Raw genomic sequence first — 24,953 nt, forward strand, 5'->3', positions numbered from 1 at the left:
TTTGGCAAGTCAATTAGGACATCTACTTTGTGCATGACACAAGTAATTTTTCCAACAGTTGTTTACAGACAGATTATTTCACATATAATTCACTGTATCACAATTCCAGTGGGTCGGAAGTTTACATACACTAAGTTGACTGTGCCATTAAACAGCTTGGAAAATTCCAGAAAATTATGTCATGACTTTAGAAGCTCCTGATAGGCTAATTGACATCATTTGAGTCAATTGGAGGTGTACCTGTGGATGTATTTCAAGGCCTACTTTCAAACTCAGTGCCTCTTTGCTTGACATCATGGGAAAATCAAAAGAAATCAGCCAAGACCCCAGAAAATCAATTGTAGACCTCTACAAGTCTGGTTCATCCTTGGGAGCATTTTCCAAATGCCTGAAGGTACCACGTTCATCTGTACAAACAATAGTACGCAAGTATAAACACCATGGGACCACGCAGCCATCATACTGCTCAGGAAGGAGACGCGTTCTGTCTCCTAGAGATGAACGTACTTCGGTGCAAAAAGTGCAAATCAATCCCAGAACAACAGCAAAGGACCTTGTGAAGATGCTGGAGGAAACAGATACAAAAGTATCTATAGCCACAGTAAAGCGAATCCTAAATCGACATATCCTGAAAGGCCGCTCAGCAAGGAAGAAGCCACTGCTCCAAAACCGCCATAAAAAAGTCAGACTACGGTTTGTAACTGCACATGGGGACAAAGATCATACTTTTTGGAAAAATGTCCTCTGGTCTGATGAAACAAAAATAGAACTGGTTGGCCATAATGACCATCGTTATGTTTGAAGGAAAAAGGGGGAGGCTTGCAAGCCGAAGAACTACCGTGAAGCACGGGGGTGGCAGCATCATGTCATGGGGGTGCTTTGCAGGAGGGACTGGTGCACTTCACAAAATCAATGGCATCATGAGGAAGGTAAATTATGTGGACATATTGAAGCAACATCTCAAGACATCAGTCAGGAAGTTATAGATTGGTCGCAAATGGGTCTTCCAGATGGACAATGACCCCAAGCATACTTCCAAAGTTGTGGCAAAATGTCTTAAGGACAAAAGTCAAGGTTTTGGAGTGGCCATCACAACGCCCTGACCTCAATCCCATAGAACATTTGTGGTCAGAACTGAAAAAGCGTGTGCGAGCAAGGAGGCCTTCAAACCTGACTCACTTACACCAGCTCTGTCAGGAGGACAATGTTTTGGGGGGAAGCTTGTGGAAGGCTACCCGAAACGTTTGACCCAAGTTAAACAATTTAAAGGCAATGCTACCAAATACTAATTGAGTGTATGTAAACTTCTGACCCCCTTGGAATGTGATGAAAGAAATAAAAGCTGAAATAAATAATTCTCTCAACTATTATTTTGACATTTCACATTCTTAAAATAAAGTGGTAATCCTAACTGACCTAAAACAGGGACTTTTTACTTGGATTAAACTCAGGAATTGAGTTTAAATGTATTTGGCTAAGGTGTATGTACATTTCCGACTTCACCTGTACACATAAATATACTGCTCAAAAAATAAAGGGAACACTTAAACAACACAATGTAACTCCAAGTCAATCACACTTCTGTTAAATCAAACTGTCCACTTAGGAAGCAACTCTGACTGACAATACATTTCACATGCTTTTGAATGCTGGCGGTGCTTTCACTCTAGTTGTAGCATGAGACGGAGTCTACAACCCACACAAGTGGCTCAGGTAGTGCAGCTCATCCAGGATGGCACATCAATGCGAGCTGTGGCAAGAGGGTTTGCTGTGTCTGTCAGCGTAGTGTCCAGAGCATGGAGGCGCTACCAGGAGACAGGCCAGTACATCAGGAGACGTGGAGGAGGCCGTAGGAGGGCTACAACCCAGCAGCAGGACCGCTACCACCGCCTTTGTGCATGGAGGAGCACTGCCAGAGCCCTGCAAAATGACCTCCAGCAGGCCACAAATGTGCATGTGTCTGCTCAAACGGTCAGAAACAGACTCCATGAGGGTGGTATGAGGGCCCGACATCCACAGGTGGGGGTTGTGCTTACAGCCCAACACCGTGCAGGACGTTTGGCATTTGCCAGAGAACACCAAGATTGGCAAATGTGCCACTGGCGCCCTGTGCTCTTCACAGATGAAAGCAAGTTCACACTGAGCACGTGACAGTCTGGAGACGCCGTGGAGAACATTCTGCTGCCTGCAACATCGTCCAGCATGACCGGTGGGTCAGTCATGGTGTGGGGTGACATTTCTTTGGGGGGCCGCGCAGCCCTCCATGTGCTCGCCAGAGGTAGCCTGACTGCCATTACGTACCGAGATGAGATCCTCAGACCCCTTGTGAAACCATATGCTGGTGCGGTTGGCCCTGGGTTCCTCCTAATGCAAGACAATGCTAGACCTCATGTGGCTGGAGTGTATCAGCAGTTCCTGCAAGAGGAAGGCATTGATGCTATGGACTGGCCCGCCCGTTCCCCAGACCTGAATCCAATTGAGCACATCTGGGACATCATGTCTCGCTCCATCCACCAATGCCACGTTGCACCACAGACTGTCCAGGAGTTGGCGGATGCTTTAGTCCAGGTCTGGGAGGAGATCCCTCAGGAGTGTGGTTTTCCACTTTAATTTTGAGTGTGACTCCAAATCCAGACCTCCATGGGTTGATAAATTGGATTTCCATTGATTATTTTTGTGTGATTTTGTTGTCAGCACATTCAACTATGTAAAGATAAAAGTATTTAATAAGATTATTTCATTCATTCAGATCTAGGATGTGTTATTTTAGTGTTCCCTTTATTTTTTTGAGCAGTGTATATAGATGAGCCATGGCCATGCGGCATAGGCAAGATGCAGTAGATGGCATAGAATGCAGTATTTACATATGAGATGAGTAATGTAGGATATGTAGACATTATCAAATTGCCGTTATTTAAAGTGATACCTTTTATTAAATCCATTTATTAAATTGGCAAGAGATTTGAGTCTGAATGTTGGCAGCAGCCACTCGATGTTAGTGATGACTGTTTAACAGTCTGATGGCCTTGATATGTAAGATGTTTTTCAGTCTCTCGGTCCCAGCTTTGATGCATCTGTACTGACCTCGTCTTCTGGATGATAGCAGGGTGAACAGGCAGTGGCTCGGGTGGTTGTTGTCCTTGATGATCTTTTTACCCTTCCTATGACATTGGATGCTGTAGGTGTCCTGGAGGGCAGGTGATGCGTTGTGCAGACCACACTACCCTCTGGAGATCATTGCGGTTGTGCGTGGAGCAGTTTCTGTACCAGGCGGGGATACAGCCCGTCAGGATGCTCTCGATTGTACATCTGTAAAATGTACTCACATACCCAAGCTGTGTTCAAATACCCATACTAAATATACTATATACTACATGTTTGATGAGTATATACTTCATACTATGTACTATTAGTTCATTTCAGTATACTGTAACCTTTTTAGTTGAGCTTTGCATGTCTACCGGAAGTTGATGCTTTTGCTATGCATCCTCTTGCTAGCTTGTTAGCATAGCAAATTACTAGTTAGACATTTTACTACTTTGTGTGTTTTTGGAAATTCTGACTGTTTAGAGCACACACTGCCCTCTCTAATACAGTGCCCTACAGTAATATTGGCACCCTTGGTAAATATGAGCAAAATGGGCTGTTAAAAAATATACATTTTCTGTTTATCCTCTTGGTCTTTCATTCAAATATCAAACCTTTAATTGAAGTAAAATGATTGAAAAAAATGTATGTGAAATAAATATTTTTCTCCGAAACGTGTGCCACAATTATTGGCACCCCTAGAAATTCTTATGAGTACAATCTAACTGAAGTATATTCCCATTCATATTTTTTTATGTTTTTAAGTTCACCTGAGTGATTAGGAACACTTAAGTGGTAAGCCATGACTTCCTGTTTCACTGGGTTATAAATATGAGTTGACACACAGGCCAAGTTCCCATAGTCATCCATCACTATGGGAAAGTTCCGAGAATACAGTAATGATGTGCGACAAAGGTTGTTTAGCTGCACAAATCAGGAAATGGCTATAAGAAAAGGTTGAAAATGTCCACTATCAGGACAATAATTAAGAAGTTTAAAGCAACTGGAGATGTTAACAATCGACCTGGAAGAAGACTATTGACCCCACGCACAGTGAGGAGGATGGTTCGAGTGGCCAAAAAATGTCCAAGAATCACAGCTGGAGAATTGCAGAGTTGGGTCATGGGGTCAGAAAATCTCCAAAACTATGATCAGATGCCGCCTACATAACCACTAGTTATTTGGGAGGGTTGCCATAAAAAACCTTTGCTGTCATCAACAACAAACTCAATCGCCTACAATTTGCCAAACTTTCAATGGGACCGGGTTCTATGGTCAGATAAGACCAAAATAGAGCTTTTTGGAAACAAAACACCAGAGGTGGGTTTGGCGTAGACAGAAAGATAGCCATGCAGAAAAGTACCTCATCCCCACTGTATTTGTATTTATTATGGATCCCCATTAGCTGCTGCCAAAGCAGCTACTCTTCCTGGGGTCCAGCAAAATTCAGCCAGTTTGTGAAGTATGGTGGTGGATCTTTGATGTTCTGGGGCTGTTTTTCTTCCAAAGGCCCTGGACAACTTGTTAGGATACATGGTATCATGGATTCCATCAAGTACCCGCAGATATTAAATCAAAACCTGACTGCCTCTGCTAGGAAGCATAAACTGGGCTGTGGTTGGATCTTCCAGCAAGACAATGATCCAAAGCACACCTCAAAATCTACACAAAAATGGTTCACTGACCACAGAATCAAGGTTTTGCCATGGCCATCTCAGTCCCCTGACCTAAACCCCATAGAAAACCTGTAGGATGAGCTGAAGAGGAGAGTCCACAAGTATGGACCTCGGAATCTGAAGGATCTGGAGAGATTCTGTATGGAGGAATGGTCTCAGATCCCAATTATTTCCACAGCTCATTTTGCTCATATTTACCAAGGGTGCCAATATTAGTGGAAGGCACTGTATATGCCAATTTAACAATTTTCTAAGGTAGTGATACCCAATTCCCCACAGTGTAGTTGTGGTATTTGTGCCTTTTAATTGGTAACGGTTTTGATACCATGTATTAGAAACAATACTGGAACGTCTGCCGATTTACAACTGGAGAATATGTGTTCCTTTATTCGATCACACTGTGCAGCCAGTCGGGCTGATAGGGTCCATCGTCCGTCCATAATATAAATCTCATCAATACACACACTCAGGAAACGAAAACAGACACACAAAACAAACAGTATTTGGTTAGGAACGTGTTCCTTTCTTATAATTTGAAAAGAGTAATTTCTTCTCCATCTAAATATTTTATAATTACTCAATGTAATTTAAATGTTGTACCCACATGGTAGTTCCTCCTATGCACATTTTCATGTAGGGTTTTAATTTATAGCTGGTTTCCCAATCATAACCAACTGTTTTACCAGTACACTGATTAATAATTACTATTTAAACATTTTTGTATTTCTTTTTTCTTACCTGCAGGAATATTTTCTTATTTCTTCAGGACTTTATCCTGGAACACTTTCATCAGGACTCTGTTCTGGTATCTCTTAACATAGCTCATGCGTTATTGCATTTTTACATTTTTTATTTAACCTTTATTTAAATAGGCAAGTCAGTTAAGAACAAATTCTTATTTACAATGACGGCCTAGGAACAGTGGGTTAACTGCCTTGTTCAGGGGCGGAACGACCTTGTCAGCTCGGGGATTTGATCTAGCGACCTTTTTTGGTTACTGGCCCAATGCTCTAACCACTAGATTGTAACCCATGGTATATTACTTCAGGACAATGTCCTGGTTTTTCTATAGTACCTCAGGATCTTATTCTTGAATCGCTTTCATCAGGACTCTGTCCTGGTATCCAATTTGTAAGTCGCTCTGGATAAGAGCGTCTGCTAAATGACGTAAATGTAAATGTATAACATGCGTGACCTGTTCCTAGAACAGGACTTTCTAAAAGTTAACTTTCCCCAATTGGAGGTTGTTTTTAAGAAAATCAGTCTCACCCTTAAAACCTGTTTAGGACAGACGTTCCACTAGCGGAACGCCTAGCCAACATCCAATGGAACAGCGTGGCGCGAAATACAAAAACCTCAAAAATCCAATAATTTACATTTTTCAAACATACGACGATTTTACACCATTTTAAAGATACACTTCTCCTTAATCCAACCACATTGTCCGATTTCAAAAAGGCTTTACAGCGAAAGCAAAACATCAGATTATGTTAGGAGAGTACATAGACCAAAATAACCACACAGCCATTTTCCAAGCAAGCATATTTGTCAATAAAACCCAAAACACAGCTAAATGAAGCACTAACCTTTGATGATCTTCATCAAATGACACTCCTAGGACATTATGTTACACAATACATGTATGTTTTGTTCAATCAAGTTAATATTTATATCCAAAAACAGCTTTTCACATTGGTTGGTGATTTTCAGAAAATGTATTCCTACCAAAAACTTCCGGTGAATTTACAAAAATACTCATCATAAACGTTGACAAACTACATAACAATTATTTTAAGAATTATATATACAGAACTCCTTTATGCAACCGCTGTGTCAGATTTTAAAATAGCTTTACGGAGAAAGCACATTTTTCAATATTCTGAGTACATAGCTCAGCCATCACGGCGAGCTATTCAGACACCCGCCAAGTTCGGGGCAACCTAAACTCAGAATTAGTATTAGAAATATTGTATTACCTTTGCTGATCAGAATGCACTCCCAGGACTGCTACTTCCACAAGAAATGTTGTTTTTGTTCCAAATAATCCATAGTTATGTCCAAATACCTCCGTTTTGTTCGTGCGTTCAGGTCACTATCCAAAGGGTAACGCGCGAGCGCAATTCGAGACACAGAAAGTCAAAATGTTCCATTACTGTACTTAGAAGCATGTCAATCGCTGTTTAAAATCATTTTTTATGGTATTTTTAACGTAAAATTGCGATAATATTCCAACCGGACAATAGCGTATTCATTCAAGGAGAAAAATAAAAAACAGCGTGCTCGCGGGAACGCGCATATCCAATCCCTTTGTCCAAAATGACGGATCCACTCACTGACACTCCCGGCAGGTCCGAGGCGGGTCCCTCTCTGCTCCGTTTTAGTTGGAATGTGTGGTACCCTGAGCCACGTCTAACGGAGCCCCTGCCGCAATTTAACCTCGGTCCCCTGGCAACAATCAGCAAGCGTAGTTAGCATCCCACCGCTGTCAAAAATTTGTCATGAAATATCTAATCAAAGGGAAGAGAGACTGCAGATTCTTTCAAACAACACTTTATCATAAGATTTATAAAAATGGAGAATCAACTACCCACTCAACAGTGCATAGTTGAAAAGCTCAACGAACAGTGCCAGTTCCATGCTTTTATCGAGAAAATACATACAACCCCTTTCTGTATACGTGGCAGTCAGCAGATAGTGTGTAAAAGGTCATTCGTTGTCTGTGCAGACTTAAGATAGTACAAGGTTGATAGCCCGAGGGCTCAACCGTCTAACTGCATTCACAACAACAAACACTATATCGTACTACTTTCTGCAAGGTTTCATACATGTGACTTTTTCTGTAGATAGTAAACCCACAGGATTTTACATGCTGTGGTTGCACCCAAACATCTCTTAGCTGTAAGCCCAGTCTTATGACTAAGTCACACCAAGACAAGTTTGTATCAGGTTAGAAAAACACTAGCATTTAACAAAATACTATTCTTTAAGCAGTAAAACACGGTATAGCATGTCTAATTATGTAATGTTCCACGACAAGGTCCGTATGTAGCCAAAAGTAGCTGCTGCTCATGTTGGTATCTGTACTGATGATGCAAAAGCCATGACAGGGAGACATAGTGGAGTGGTAACGCGAGTGCAAGCAGTGGTTCCCGACACAACTTGGGTGCACTGCAGCATTCACCGAGAGGCTCTTCCTGCCAAAGGAATGCCTGACAGCTTGAAAGCCGTTTTGGACACTACAGTGAAAATGGTTAACTTTGTCAATGCAAGGCCCCTGAACTCTCGTGTATTTTCTGCACGATGCAATGATATGGGCAGCGACCATGTAACGCTTTTACAACATACAGAAGTGCGCTGGTTAACAAGGGGAAAGGTATTGACATGTTATTTTTATTGAGAGACGAGCTTCAAGTTTTTTTTACTGACCATAATTTTCACTTGTCTGACCGCTTGCACGATGACGAGTTTCTCACACGACTGGCCTATCTGGGTGATGTTTTTTCTCGCCTGAATGATCTGAATCTAGGATTACAGCGACTCTCCGCAACTATATTCATTGTGCAGGACAAAATTGAGGCTATGATTAAGAAGTTGGAGCACTTCTCTGTCTGCGTCAACAAGGACAACACAGGTCTTTCCATCATTGTATGATTTTTTGTGTGCAATTGAACTCAAGCTTACGGACAACGTCAAATGTGATATAGTGAAGCACCTGAGTGAGTTGGGTGCGCAATTACGCAGGTACTTTCCCAAAACGGATGACACAAACAGCTGGATTCGTTATCCCTTTCATGCACTGCCTTCAGTCCAATTATCGATATCTGAACAAGAGAGCCTCATCGAAATTGCATCAAGCGGTTCTGTGAAAATTGAATTTAATCAGAAGGCACTGCCAGATTTCTGGATTGGGCTGCGCTCTGAGTATCCTGACTTGGCAAATCGCTCTGTTAAGACACGGATGCCCTTTGCAACCACGTACCTATGTGAGACTGGATTCTCGGCCCTCACTAGCATGAAAACTAAATACAGGCACAGACTGTGTGTGGAAAAGGATTTAAGACTGAGACTCTCTCCAATACAACCCAACATTGAAGAGTTATGTGCATCCTTTCAAGTACACCCTTCTCATTAACCTGTGGTGAGTTATTCACAATTTTCGATTAACAAATAAGGTTTTATATGTAAGATGGTTAAATAAAGAGCAAAATTATTGATTATTATTATATTATTATTGGTGCCCTGGTCCTATAAGGGCTCTTTGTCACTTTCCACGAGCCGTGTTGGGAGAAAAACTCATAGTCATTATTTTGTTTAATAAATGTATCGTGTAGTGTGTGTGTGTGTGTCAGGCTTACAATGATGGCAAAAAACAACATTTGAGAGTGCGCTGACCCTGGTGCTAAAGGGGATACGCAGCTGGAGGTTGGATGTTTGAAGGGGTACGGGACTATAAAAAGTTTGGGAACCACTGTTATAGAGAATAGGGTTGGATTTATTCTAATATTACTCAGAGAGAATCTCAAACTATGGTAATGTTAGAGAATAGGGTTGGATTTATTATAATGTTACTCAGAGAATCTCAAGCTATGGTAATGTTATATAGAAGAGGGTTGGATTTATTCTAATGTTACTCAGAGAATCTGAAACTATGGTAATGTTAGAGAATAGGGTTGGATTTATTCTAATATTACTCAGAGAATCTCAAGCTATGGTAATGTTATAGAGAAGAGGGTTGGATTTATTCTAATATTACTCAGAGAATCTCAAGCTATGGTAATGTTATAGAGAAGAGGGTTGGATTTATTGTAATGTTACTCAGAGAATCTCAAGCTATGGTAACGTTGGAGAATAGGGTTGGATTTATTCTAATATTACTCAGAGAATCTCACAGTAATTATTTTGGTAATGTTAGAGAATAGGGTTGGATTTATTCTAATATTACTCAGAGAATAGGGTTGGATTTATTATAATGTTGCTCAGAGAATCACAAACTATGGTAATGTTATAGAGAATAGGGTTGGATTTATTAAAATGTTGCTCAGAGAATCACAAACTATGGTAATGTTATAGAGAATAGGGTTGGATTTATTATAATGTTGCTCAGAGAATCACAAACTATGGTAATGTTATAGAGAATAGTGCAAGACATCTAGGGACTTTAAGGTGTTTCAGGAGATGTGCATAACTCTACATAAATGAAAGAGAGACAGAGGGGAAGGAGGGAGAGAGGGATAAAAGTATTCATCAGGGATGGAGGGGGCATAAAACGGAGCGGGGCAGTGAAAGAGTGTGTGAGCTGACATGAATAGAACAAAGGCTGTGTGATTCCTGCTGCGAGCAGGAACTCACCTGGAACTAACTACCGTTTAGGGGCATTCACTGGAACGTTGTGTGTGGGGGTACGCTGAGTTTGAGAGAGCTCAGAGACTTATTTACAGAATAAAGAAGAGGGATTTCTGCTCTTTTTGTCTCTCTGTATCTGTCTGTCTCACCTCCCCCGCACCCTCCTCTCTCTCCCTCGCCCCCCTCCTTTCTCTCCCCTGCCCCCCTCCTCTCTCTCTCCCTCGCCCCTCCTCTCTCTCTCCCTTGCCCCCCTCCTCTCTCGCCCCTCCTCTCTCTCTCCCTCGCCCCCCTCCTCTCTCTCTCCCTCGCCCCCCTCCTCTCTCTCTCTCCCTCGCCCCCTCCTCTCTCTCTCCCCCGCCCCCCTCCTCTCTCTCTCCCCCGCCCCCCCTCCTCTCTCTCTCCCCCGCCCCCTCCTCTCTCTCTCCCTCGCCTCCTCCTCTCTCTCCCTCGCCCCCCTCCTCTCTCTCTCCCTCGCCCCCCTCCTCTCTCTCCCTCGCCCCCTCCTCTCTCTCTCCCTCGCCTCCTCCTCTCTCTCCCCCGCCCCCTTCTCTCTCTCTCTTTCCCCCGCCCCCTCCTCTCTCTCTCCCTCGCCCCCCTCCTCTCTCTCTCCCTCGCCCCCCTCCTCTCTCTCTCCCCCGCCCCCTCCTCTCGCTCTCCCTCGCCCCCCCTCCTCTCTCTCCCTCGCCCCCCTCCTCTCTCTCTCCCTCGCCCCCCTCCTCTCTCTCTCCCTCTAGAAGTGTCAGTTGATTGAGACCGCTGATCAGGAGCTGACTGACTTCACTAAATGTCTCTCCCTCGCCCCCCCTCCTCTCTCTCTCCCTCGCCCCCCTCCTCTCTCTCTCTCCCTCGCCCCCCTCCTCTCTCTCTCCCCCGCCCCTCCTCTCTCTCTCCCTCGCCCCCCTCCTCTCTCTCCCTCGCCCCCCCTCTCTCTCTCTCCCTCGCCCCCTCCTCTCTCTCTCCCTCTAGAAGTGTCAGTTGATTGAGACCGCTGATCAGGAGCTGACTGACTTCACTAAATGTCTCTCCCTCGCCCCCCTCCTCTCTCTCCCCTGCCCCCCCCCTCTCTCTCTCCCTCGCCCCCCTCCTCTCTCTCTCCCTCTAGAAGTGTCAGTTGATTGAGACAGCTGATCAGAAGCTGACTGACTTCACTAAATGTCTCTCCCTCGCCCCCCTCCTCTCTCTCCCCCGCCCCCTCCTCTCTCTCTCCCTCGCCCCCCTCCTCTCTCTCCCCTGCCCCCCTCCTCTCTCTCTCCCTCGCCCCTCCTCTCTCTCTCCCTTGCCCCCCCTCCTCTCTCTCTCCCTCACCCCCCCTCCTCTCTCTCTCCCTCGCTCTCCTCTCTCTCTCTCCCTCGCCCCCCCTCCTCTCTCTCCCCCGCCCCCTCCTGTCTCTCTCCCCCGCCCCTCCTTTCTCTCCCCCCGCCCTCTCCTCTCTCGCTCCCTCGCCTCCTCCTCTCTCTCCCTCGCCCCCCTCCTCTCTCTCCCTCGCCCCCCTCCTCTCTCTCCCTCGCCCCCTCCTCTCTCTCTCCCTCGCCCCCTCCTCTCTCTCCCCCGCCCCTTCTCTCTCTCTCCCCCGCCCCCCTCCTTTCTCTCTCCCTCGCCCCCCTCCTCTCTCCCTCGCCCCCTTCCTCTCTCTCTCCCTCGCCCCCTCCTTTCTCTCTCCCTCGCCCCCCTCCTCTCTCCCTCGCCCCCTCCTCTCTCTCTCCCTCGCCCCCCTCCTCTCTCTCTCCCTCTAGAAGTGTCAGTTGATTGAGACCGCTGATCAGGAGCTGACTGACTTCACTAAATGTCTCTCCCTCGCCCCCCTCCTCTCTCTCTCCCTCGCCCCCCTCCTCTCTCTCTCCCTCTAGAAGTGTCAGTTGATTGAGACCGCTGATCAGGAGCTGACTGACTTCACTAAATGTCTCTCCCTCGCCCCCCTCCTCTCTCTCTCCCTCACCCCCTCCTCTCTCTCTCCCTCTAGAAGTGTCAGTTGATAGAGACAGCTGATCAGGAGCTGACTGACTTCACTAAATGTCTGGCCATCATGATGGAGGAGATCAAGATACAACAGCTTCAGGTAATCCTCCTCTTCCTTCCCTCTGTCCTGCCCCTCTTCCTCCCTCTCTGTCCTCCCCCTCTTTCCTCCCCCACCTTCCTCCCCTCCGTCCTCCTCTCCGTTCTCTCCTCTGTCCTCCGCTCTGTCCTCCCCTCTGTCCTCCCCTCCGTCCTCCCCTCTGTCCTCCCCTCTGCCCTCCCCTCTGCCCTCCCCTCTGCCCTCCCCCTCTGTCCTCCCCTCCGTCCTCCCCTCTGTCCTCCCCTCCGTCCTCCCCTCTGTCCTCCCCTCCGTCCTCCCCTCTGTCCTCCCCCTCTGTCTTCCCCTTCTGCCCTCCCCTCTGCCCTCCCCTCTGTCTTCCCCCTCTGTCTTCCCCCTCTGTCTTCCCCTTCTGCCCTCCCCTCTGCCCTCCCCCTCTGTCCTCCCCTCTGCCCTCCCCCTCTGTCCTCCCCTCTGTCTTCCCCTTCTGCCCTCCCCTCTGCCCTCCCCTCTGTCTTCCCCTTCTGCCCTCCCCCTCTGCCCTCCCCTCTGCCCTCCCCTCTGTCTTCCCCTTCTGCCCTCCCCTCTGCCCTCCCCCTCTGTCCTCCCCTCTGTCCTCCCCTTCTGCCCTCCCTTCTGCCCTCCCCCTCTGTTCTCCCCTCTGTCTTCCCCTTCTGCCCTCCCTTCTGCCCTCCCCCTCTGTCCTCCCCTCTGTCCTCCCCTTCTGCCCTCCCCTCTGCCCTCCCCCTCTGTCCTCCCCTCTGTCTTACCCTTCTGCCCTCCCCTCTGCCCTCCCCCTCTGTCATCCCCTCTTTCTTCCCCTTCTGCCCTCCCTTCTGCCCTCCCCTCTGTCCTCCGCCTCTGTCATCCCCTCTGTCATCCCCTTCTGCCCTCCCCTCTGCCCTCCCCCTCTGTCTTCCCACTCTGCCTGTTGCTCACCTGTCAGAGAGGGTGTGTGTGTGTTTGTCTCTCAACTGTCAGAGAGGATGTGTGTTTATCTGGGTGTTATTCACCTTAAGACCCTCACTGCACACATACAGACGTTTACACACACACACACACACACACACACACCTGATTACAGTGAGGGAAAAAAGTATTTGATCCCCTGCTGATTTTGTACGTTTGCCCACTGACAAAGAAATTATCAGTCTATAATTTTAATGGTAAGTTTATATGAACAGTGAGAGACAGAATAACAACAAAAAAATCCAGAAAAACGCATGTCAAAAATGTTATAAATTGATTTGCATTTTAATGAGGGAAATAAGTATTTGACCCCTCTGCAAAACATGACTTAGTACTTGGTGGCAAAACCCTTGTTGGCAATCACAGAGGTCAGACGTTTCTTGTAGTTGGCCACCAGGTTTGCACACATCACAGGAGGGATTTTGTCCCACTCCTCTTTGCAGATCTTCTCCAAGTCATTAAGGTTTCGAGGCTGACGTTTGGCAACTCGAACCTTCAGCTCCCTCCACAGATTTTCTATGGGATTAAGGTCTGGAGACTGGCTAGGCCACTCCAGGACCTTAATGTGCTTCTTCTTGAGCCACTCCTTTGTTGCCTTGGCCGTGTGTTTTGGGTCATTGTCATGCTGGAATACCCATCCACGACCCATTTTCAATGCCCTGGCTGAGGGAAGTTGGTTCTCACCCAAGATTTGATGGTACATGGCCCCGTCCATCGTCCCTTTGATGCGGTGAAGTTGTCCTGTCCCCTTAGCAGAAAAACACCCCCAAAGCATAATGTTTCCACCTCCATGTTTGACGGTGGAGATGGTGTTCTTGGGGTCATAGGCAGCATTCCTCCTTCTCCAAACACGGCGAGTTGAGTTGATGCCAAAGAGCTCCATTTTGGTCTCATCTGACCACAACACTTTCACCCAGTTGTCCTCTGTATCATTCAGATGTTCATTGGCAAACTTCAGACGGGCATGTATATGTGCTTTCTTGAGTAAGGGGACCTTGCGGGCGCTGCAGGATTTCAGTCCTTCACGGCGTAGTGTGTTACCAATTGTTTTCTTGGGGACTATGGTCCCAGCTGCCTTGAGATCATTGACAAGATCCTCCCGTGTAGTTCTGGGCTGATTCCTCACCATTCTCATGATCATTGCAACTCCACGAGATGAGATGTTGCATGGAGCCTCAGGCTGAGGGAGATTGACAGTTCTTTTGTGTTTCTTCCATTTGCGAATAATCACACCAACTGTTGTCACCTTCTCACCAAGCTGCTTGGCGATGGTCTTGTAGCCCATTACAGCCTTGTGTAGGTCTACAATCTTGTCCCTGACATCCTTGGAGAGCTCTTTGGTCTTGGCCATTTACATTTTTACATTTTAGTCATTTAGCAGACGCTCTTATCCAGAGCGACTTACAGTAGTGAATGCATACATTTCATTTCATGCATTTTTTTTTGTACTGGCCCCCCGTGGGAATTGAACCCACAACTCTGGCGTTGCACACACCATGCTGGCGTTGCAAACACCATGCTCTACCAACTGAGCCACACCGAAGGCCATGGTGGAGAGTTTGGAATCTGATTGATTGATTGCTTCTGTGGACAGGTGTCTTTTATACAGGTAACAAGCTGAGATTAGGAGCACTCTCTTTAAAAGTGTGCTCCTAATCTCAGCTCGTTACCTGTATAAAAGACACCTGGGAGCCAGAAATCTTTCTGATTGAGAGGGGGTCAAATACTTATTTCCCTCATTAAAATGCAAATCAATTTATAACATTTACATTACATTTACATTTTAGTCATTTCGCAGACGCTCTTATCCAGAGCGACTTACAGTAGTGATTGCATACATTTCATACATTTCATTTTAATTACATGCATTTTTTTTTTTGTACTGGCCCCCCGTGGGAATCGAACCCACAACCCTGGTGTTGCAAACACCATGCTCTACCAACTGAGCCACAGGAAAGCCATGTGTTTTTCTGGATTTTTTTGTTATTCTGTCTCTCACTGTTCAAATAAACCTACCATTAAAATGATAGACTGATCATTTCTTTGTCAGTGGGCAAATGTACATAATCAGCAGGGGATCAAATACTTTTTTCCCTCACTGTAACTTTAGGTTACGCACCTACAAAAACCTAACTGTGTGTGTGAGAGAGAGAGAAGTGTAAGAGTAAGTAACATCAGACAATAGTAAGAATAGAACAGTGTAAATCTCCATACTGTCTAGACAGGAAGTGTCAGAACTGTTTAGAAAGGTGAAAACATGTCCTCATACTAACTGCTAGAGTCAAGCCACCTCTCTATCTCTCTTTCTCTGACCTCTCCTTTGCTTTCTCTGTTTGTCTGTTTGTCTCTCCTTGTTCTTTGAGAAACCAATCTGTTATTATGCACTCTTTTTTCTTTCTTTGCACGCACGCACACACACACACACACACACACACACACACACACACACACACACACACACACACACACACACACACACACACACCTGATTAACTGTCAGTCAGTGAACCAGTGTCCTCTAACAGTCTGTCTAGTCAATCAGTGAGACAGATTTAGACTCTGAGCTTTGTGCTAAAACAACCATTTGAGCCTTCTGTTTGTTCTTTTGAGTAATGTCTAACCTCCATATCCCTAAAGTATACACATAACCTGTAGCAGTGTTGAAAGTATGACTACATTGAAATAGACAGACAGTGTACAGTCATGGCCAAAAGTTTTGAGAATGACACAAATATTAATTTTCACAAAGTTTGCTGCTTCGGTGTCTTTAGATATTTTTGTCAGATGTTACTATGGAAAACTGAAGTATAATTACAAGCATTTCATAAGTGTCAAAGGCTTTTATTGGCAATTACATGAAGTTGATGCAAAGAGTCAATATTTGAAGTGTTGACCCTTCTTTTTTAAGACCTCTGCAATCCGCCCTGGCATGCTGTCAATTAACTTCTGGGCCACATCCTGACTGATGGCAGCCCATTCTTGCATAATCAATGCTTGGAGTTTGTCAGAATTTGTGGGTTTTTGTTTGTCCACCCGCCTCTTGAGGATTGACCACAAGTTCTCAATGGGATTAAGGTCTGGAGAGCTTCCTGGCCATGGACCCAAAATATCGATGTTTTGTTCCCCGAGCCACTTAGTTATCACTTTTGCCTCATGGCAAGGTGCTCCATCGTGCTGGAAAAGGCATTGTTCGTCACCAAACTGTTCCTGAATGGTTGGGAGAAGTTGCTGTCGGAGGATGTGTTGGTACCATTCTTTATTCATGGCTGTGTTCTTAGGCAAAATTGTGAGTGAGCCCACTCCCTTGGCTGAGAAGCAACCCCACACATGAATGGTCTCAGGATACTTTACTGTTGGCATGACACAGGACTGATGGTAGCGCTCACCTTGTCTCCTCCGGACAAGCTTTGTTCCGGATGCCCCAAACAATCGGAAAGGGGATTCATCAGAGAAAATGACTTTACCCCAGTCCTCAGCAGTCCAATCCCTGTACCTTTTGCAGAATATAAGTCTGTCCCTGATGTTTTTCCTGGAGAGAAGTGGCTTCTTTGCTGCCCTTCTTGACACCAGGCCATCCTCCAAAAGTCTTCGCCTCACTGTGCATGCAGATGCACTCACACCTGCCTGCTGCCATTCCTGAGCAAGCTCTGTACTGGTGGTGACCTGATCCCGCAGCTTAATCAACTTTAGGAGACGGTCCTGGCGCTTGCGGGACTTTCTTGGGTGCCCTGAAGCCTTCTTCACAACAATTGAACTGCTCTCCTTGAAGTTCTTGATGTTCCGATAAATGGTTGATTTATGTGCAATCTTACTGGCAGCAATATCCTTGCCTGTGAAGCCCTTTTTGTGCAAAGCAATGATGATGGCACGTGTTTCCTTGCAGGTAACCATGGTTGACAGAGGAAGAACAATGATTCCAAGCACCACCCTCCTTTTGAAGCTTCCACTCTGTTATTCGAACTCAATCAGCATGACAGGGTGATCTCCAGCCTTGTCCTCATCAACACTCACACCTGTGTTAACGAGAGAATCACTGACATAATGTCAGCTGGTTCTTTTGTGGCAGGGCAAAATGCTGTGGAAATGTTTTTGGGGGATTCAGTTCATTTGCATGGCAAAGAGGGACTTTGCAATTAATTGCAATTCATCTGATCACTCTTCATAACATTCTGGAGTATATGCAAATTGCCATCATACAAACTGAGGCAGCAGGCTTTGTGAAAATTAATATTTGTGTCATTCGCAAAACTTTTGGCCACGACTGTAGTGAGTAACTACGATGTACTGTAACAGTCCACGTCTGGCGTGTTTCCAGCCAGCCAGATTTCTGGGAATTAGACTAATTGATGGATCCTCATTAGATTTATCTCCCTGACAGTTATCATCAAAATGATCACGTTATAACATTTTCAAGGCTGGAGTATAATCAGGAAAATAATTATTTTTTTGGTTATGTTGTCTCTCAATAATATGAGAACAGGCGCTGTCTGCAGATTTGTGGGGGCTCAAGTAGAAAGTGCTGCGTATGTCACGCTCGTGATAATGGACTGACCAAGGCGCAGCGTGATTAGAGTTCCACATCTTTTATTTAGTGAAACTTAAACAAAAACAATAAACAAACAACGACTGTGAAGTAACGTAGTGCTACAAAACACTAACACAAACAATATCCCACAAATGCAGGTGGGAACAGGGACACCTTAAGTATGATCCCCAATTAGAGACAACGATAATCAGCTGCCTCTAATTGGGAACCATACTCAATCCCAAACATAGAAACATATTGACTAGAACACCCCCTAGTCACGCCCTGACCTAACACACCATAGAGAACCCCGAGGGATCTCTACGGTCATGGCGTGACAGTACCCCCCCCAAATTTGCGGACTCCGGCCGCAAAACCTGAAACCAAATGACCACGGATCCGGCCATGGAGCCGGGCAGAACGCCTGGCCCGGACTGGGCATCGGCGCAGAGGAGGGTCCCGGCCATGGAGCTGGGTTGGACGCCGCGCCCGGACTGGGCACCGGCGCCGAGGAAGGCTCCGGCCATGGAGCTGGGAGGCGCACTGGAGGCCTGGTGCGTGGAGCCGGCACAGGTGGCACCGGACTGATGACACGCTCTTTGGGGCGAGTGTGAGGAACCGGCACAGGACATACCGGGCTGGGGAGGCGCACTGGAGGCCTGGTGTGTGGAGCCGGTACAGGTTTCACCGGAACTGGTGACACGCTCTTCAGGGCGAGTGCGGGGAGTAGGCACAGGACGTACCGGACTGGGGAGGCGCACTGGAGGCCTGGTGCATGGAGCCGGCACAGGACGTACCGGACTGGGGAGGCGCACTGGAGGCCTGGTGCGTTGAGCCGGCACAGGTTGCACTGGACTGGTGACACGCTCTTCAGGGCGAGTGCGGGGAGCTGGCACAGGACGTACCGGACTGGGGAGGCACACTGGAGACCTGGTGCGTGGAGCCGGCACAGGTGGCACCGGACTGGTGCCACGCACTTCAGGGCGAGTGCGGGGAGCTGGGACAGGACGTACTGGACTGGAGAGGCGCACTGGAGGCCTGGTGCGTGGAGCCGGCACAGGTGGCACCCCGAGGGCTCTCTATGGTCAGGGCATGACAGCGTAACGGTATTTCAGTAGCCTGGACCCAGATCTGTACTTCAATAACAGGAGGTTGGTGACACCTTAATTGGTGAGGACGGGCTCGTGGTAATGGCTGGAGCGGCGTTGGTGGAATGGTGTCACATGGTTTCTATGTGTTTGATGCCATTCTATTCACTCCGTTCCAGCCATTATTATGAGCTGTCCTCCCCTCAGCAGCCTCCACTGACTTCAACCATGACAACAATTAGGGCCGGGACGATACCAGTATCGCAATACTCATTAGTATCGTGGCAAGGATAAATAACACTAATCAGATTTAACTTCTGTAGGAAAGCAGCACTAATGTTAGAAACAGACATCATTATGAGCTCAACCAAGGTCACATTTATTTATTTTCCACAACACAATATTTACATACAGCAGGTTATTAAATGACCAAAGAGTTTGCTATGCTTTGTACTTGTATTGTCACAGCCCTGACGACAACAGTCATATACTTGTATTGTCACAGCCCTAACAACAACAGTCAGATACTTGTATTGTCACAGCCCTGACGACAATAGTCATATACTTGTATTGTCACAGCCCTGACAACAATAGTCATACACTTGTATTGTCACAGCCCTGACGACAACAGTCATATACTTGTATTGTCACAGCCCTGACGATAACAGTCATATACTTGTATTGTCACAGCCCTGACGACAACAGTCATATACTTGTAATGTCACAGCCCTGACGACAACAGTCCTATACTTGTATTGTCACAGCCCTGACGACAACAGTCATATACTTGTATTGTCACAGCCCTGACGACAACAGTCATATACTTGTATTGTCACAGCCCTGACGACAACAGTCATATACTTGTATTGTCACAGCCCTGACGACAATATTCATATACTTGTATTGTCACAGCCCTGACGACAACAGTCATATACTTGTATTGTCACAGCCCTGACGATAATAGTCATATACTTGTATTGTCACAGCCCTGACGACAACAGTCATATACTTGTATGGTCACAGCCCTGACGACAATAGTCCTATACTTGTATTGTCACAGCCCTGACGACAACAGTCATATACTTGTATTGTCACAGCCCTGACGACAATAGTCCTATACTTGTATTGTCACAGCCCTGACGACAACAGTCATATACTTGTATTGTCACAGCCCTGACGACAACAGTCATATACTTGTATTGTCACAGCCCTGACGACAACAGTCATATACTTGTATTGTCACAGCCCTGACGACAACAGTCATATACTTGCATTGTCACAGCCCTAACGACAACAGTCATATACTTGTATTGTCACAGCCCTGACGACAATAGTCCTATACTTGTACTGTCACAGCCCTGACGACAATAGTCCTATACTTGTATTGTCACAGCCCTAACGACAACAGTCATATACTTGTATTGTCACAGCCCTGACGACAACAGTCCTATACTTGTATTGTCACAGCCCTGACGACAATAGTCATATACTTGTATTGTCACAGCCCTGACGACAACAGTCATATACTTGTATTGTCACAGCCCTGACGACAACAGTCCTATACTTGTATTGTCACAGCCCTGACGACAACAGTCATATACTTGTATTGTCACAGCCCTGACGACAACAGTCATATACTTGTATTGTCACAGCCCTGACGACAACAGTCATATACTTGTATTGTCACAGCCCTGACGACAATATTCATATACTTGTATTGTCACAGCCCTGACGACAACAGTCATATACTTGTATGGTCACAGCCCTGACGACAATAGTCCTATACTTGTATTGTCGCAGCCCTGACGACAACAGTCATATACTTGTATTGTCACAGCACTGACGACAATAGTCCTATACTTGTATTGTCACAGCCCTGACGACAACAGTCATATACTTGTATTGTCACAGCCCTGACGACAACAGTCATATACTTGTATTGTCACAGCCCTGACGACAACAGTCATATACTTGTATTGTCACAGCCCTGACGACAACAGTCATATACTTGCATTGTCACAGCCCTAACGACAACAGTCATATACTTGTATTGTCACAGCCCTGACGACAATAGTCCTATACTTGTATTGTCACAGCCCTGACGACAATAGTCCTATACTTGTATTGTCACAGCCCTAACGACAACAGTCATATACTTGTATTGTCACAGCCCTGACGACAATAGTCCTATACTTGTATTGTCACAGCCCTGACGACAATAGTCATATACTTGTATTGTCACAGCCCTGACGACAATAGTCCTATACAGTTGAAGTCGGAAGTTTACATACACTTAGGTTGGAGTCATTAAAACTGTTTTTTCAACCAATCCACAAATTTCTTGTTAACAAATTTTAGTTTTGGCAAGTTGGTTAGGACATCTACTTTGTGCATGACACAAGTCATTTTTCCAACAATTGTTTACAGACCGTTTCTTTCACTTATAATTCACTGTATCGCATTTCCAGTGGGTCAGAAGTTTACATACACTAAGTTGACTGGGCTTTTAAAGAGCTTGGAAAATTCCAGAAGATGATGTCATGGTTTTAGAAGCTTCTGATAGGCTAATTGACATAATTTGAGTCAATTGGAGGTGTACCTGTGGATGTATTTCAAGGCCTACCTTCAAACTCAGTGCCTCATTGCTTGAAATCATAGGAAAATCTAAAGAAATCAGCCAAGACCTCAGAACAAATTGTAGACCTCTACAAGTCTGGTTCATCCTTGGGAGCAATTTCCAAATGCCTGAAAGTATCACGTTCATCTGTACTAACAACAGTACGCAAGTATAAACACCATAGGACCACGCAGCCGCCGTACCGCTCAGGAAGGAGACACACTCTGTCTCCTAGAGATGAACATACTTTGGTGCGAAAAGTGCAAATCAATCCCAGAACAACAGCAAAGTGTGAAGATACTGGAGGAAACAGGAACAAAAGTATCTATATCCACAGTAAAACGAGTCCTAAAATCGACATAACCTGAAAGGCCGCTGAGCAAGAAAGAAGCCACTGCTCCAACACCACCATAAAAAGTCAGACTACAGTTTGCAACTGCACATAGGGACAAAGATCGTAGTTTTTGCAGAAATGTCCTCTGGTCTGATGAAACAAAGATAGAACTGCTTGGCCATAATGACCATCGTTATGTTTGGAGGAAAAAGGGGGAGGTTTGCAAGCCGAAGACACCATCCCAACCGTGAAGCACGGGGGTGACAGCATCATGTTGTGGGGGTACTTTGCTGCAGGAGGGACTAGTGCTCTTCACAAAATTGATGGCATCTTGAGGAAGGAAAATTATGTGGATATATTGAAGCAACATCTCAAGACATCAGTCAGGAAGTTAAAGCTTGGTCGCAAATGGGTCTTCCAAATGGACAATGACCCCAAGCATACTTCCAAAGTTATGGCTTAAGGATAACAAAGTCTAGGTATTGGAGTGGCCATCACAACGCCCTGACCTCAATCCCATAGAAAATGTGTGGGCAGAACTGAAAAAGCATGTGCGAACAAGGAGGCCTACAAACCTGACTCAGTTACACCAGCTCTGTCAAGAGGAATGGGCCAAAATTCACCCAATTTATTGTGGAAGGCTACCTGAAATGTTTGACCCAAGTTAAACAATTTAAAATCAATGCTACCAAATACTAATTGAGTGTATATAAACTTCTGACCCACTGGGAATGTGATGAAAGAAATAAAAGCAGAAATAAATTATTCTCTCTACTGTTATTCTGACGTTTCACATTCTTAAAATAAAGTGGTTATCCTAACTGACCTAAAACAGGGCATTTTTACTCGTATTAAATGTCAGGAATTGTGAAAAACTAAGGTGTATTGGCTAAGGTGTATGTAAACTTCCGACTTCAACTGTACTTATATTGTCAGAGCCCTTATGACAACAGTCATATACTTGTATTGTCACAGCCCTGACGACAACAGTCCTATACTTGTATTGTCACAGCCCTGACGACAATAGTCATATACTTGTATTGTCACAGCCCTGACGACAACAGTCCTATACTTGTATTGTCACAGCCCTGACGACAATAGTCATATACTTGTATTGTCACAGCCCTGACAACAACAGTCAGATACTGGTATCGTCATAGAGTTAACAACAACAGTCAGATACTGGTATTGTCACAAACTTAACGACAACAGTCAGATGCTGGTATGGTCACAGCCCTAACAGTCAAAGAGGTTGGCTAAAGCACATACAGATCTGGGACCAGGCTTCTTAGGTAGTTACGTAAGTTGCATAATATAGGCTATTCCATTGTTTTGTCCTGTTTCCCTTTATGTTGTCTGTCTGTGCTGGCAGAAGTTTATTTATTTGTCTTGTTCTAGGCTGTGGTTAAAGGTGCTGAAGTTGCAAAGTAAAGATTTACCATAATACTTTCTTTCTGTTTTATAATCTCTCTCTGTCTCCAAGGACCGTAGCTTGGCAACGCTTGTTTACAGAACGCTGTCATTCAGATGATAAGACAAATTATTTTCTAAAGCAGTTCGGTGTTTGTTCATGCGTGGGTGTGTTTGTGTGTGCAGCCTAATAAGAGAAAAGGGGTTTTTCTAAAGCTGTCCTCTGTTGTGTGTATGTGGGTGTTTGACAGATGTGGATTTAACCTCAATAAGCACATTTCTAAATCAGTTTAGAAGATGTAAATTAAGACTATCACTGTCTCCAAGTCATTATCATATCTTAACTAGGGTCCAAGTGCCGTGGCGTGTCAGACAGTATGGAAGTGTTTGTGCTTATGCAGTGTTATACAGAGTGCAATTCCACCGAGAGCAAACGAACTAGTACACTATGTTTATTTCCTCAATGTAAAATGGCTACACACCATGAATTCTCCAAACTCTCTGCGACATTGTGTCCTTAGAACACTCTTGGGGAGAGTGAAAGATATGGTGGGCGAGACACAGAGGGGGAGAGCTCGACTGAAGAGAGAGACTGGGAAAGTAGAGAGAGGAGGAGGAGGGAGTAAAGGAGAGCGGGGGTACAGGGGGAGAGATGGGTATGAGGTCAGAAGAAAAGAGGGAAAGAGAGGGAGAGAGAGAAGTTTGGGTAAATTATAGTTATTACGATGGCTCTCCGGATGTTTCAAGTGCTGAAAAGAACTCAACCTTTCTGTCTAAAGGCTACACGTTTCTCCTACCAGACTTAAATAGCATACTCACAGTTTGTAATATGTTCCAAAGTTTTCTGAAGTGGTCTGAAGATGTACCACCTGGTGGACCCATGATTGGGAGATTATGAGAATGAATCCCCCCCCCCTCCTCCCTCCAGGTGGACACTATAGTTACTCTGGGTGGTCTAGCAGGAAGGTTTGACCAGACCATGGCTTCAGTAGAGACTTTGTACCACGCTCTCAATATGACAGAACTACCTCTGGTGATTCTACAGGGATGCAGTCTGGCCTACCTGCTACGACCGGTAACTATACGCACACACGTTTGTTTTCAGTGGTGGAAAAAGTACCCAATTGTCATACTTGAGGAAAAGTAAAGATACCTTAATAGAAAATGACTCAAGTAAAAGTGCAAGTCACCCAGTAAAATACTACTTGAGTAAAGGTCTAAAAATATTTGCTTTTAAATATACTTAAGTATCAAATGTAAATGTAATTGCAAGTATCAAAAGTATAAATCATTTCAAATTCCTTATATTAAGCAAACCAGTTGGCAAAATTGCATTTTTTATTTTATTTACGGATAGCCAGGGGCACACTCCAACACGCAGACGCATTTTACAAACCATGCATGTGTATTTAGTGAGTACACCAGATCAGAGACAGTTTGAACAGGGATGTTCTCTTGATAAGTGCGTGAATTGGACCATTTTCCTGTCCTGCTAAGCATTCAAAATGTAACAAGTACTTTTGGGTGTCAGGGAAAATGTATGGAGTAGAAAGTACATCATTTTCTTTAGGAATGTAGTGAAGTAAAAGTAAAAGTTGTACAAATTATAAATAGTGAAGTAAAATACACATACCCCCCAAAAATTATTAAGTAGTGCTTTAAAGTATTTTTAATTAAGTACTTTACACCACTGTTTGTTTTACTATACTTGAGAACTTTTTGGGGACCAACAATTGATTCCCATTCAAAATCTTATTTCCCCTTACCCTCCTAATTCTAACCCTACACACACACACAAACACACACACACACACACACACACACACACACACACACACACACACACACACACACACACACACACACACACACACACACACACACACACACACA

General features: G+C 45.3%; 1 protein-coding gene across 6 annotated transcripts in view; it reads left to right on the plus strand.

Moving 5' to 3' along the window:
• Nucleotides 1-24,953, plus strand: part of tpk1 (thiamin pyrophosphokinase 1) — a 174,866-nt gene that overhangs the window by 34,913 nt on the left and 115,000 nt on the right. For 5 of the 6 annotated variants that reach the window (XR_006760677.1, XR_006760676.1, XM_045702072.1 and 2 more), the window contains exons 6-7: nucleotides 12,067-12,162; nucleotides 23,989-24,135. Coding sequence is in view for 4 of the 6 variants with exons in the window: in XM_045702072.1 (XP_045558028.1) it covers nucleotides 12,067-12,162; nucleotides 23,989-24,135 (243 nt within the window). In the remaining 2 variants the exon portion in view is untranslated. The remainder of the gene's footprint in view (nucleotides 1-12,066; nucleotides 12,163-23,988; nucleotides 24,136-24,953) is intronic. The other variant, XM_045702075.1, reaches the window with a different exon arrangement.

The sequence above is a fragment of the Salmo salar genome, chromosome ssa19 (genome assembly GCF_905237065.1).
Source record: "Salmo salar chromosome ssa19, Ssal_v3.1, whole genome shotgun sequence".
Classification (NCBI taxonomy): Eukaryota; Metazoa; Chordata; class Actinopteri; order Salmoniformes; family Salmonidae; genus Salmo; species Salmo salar.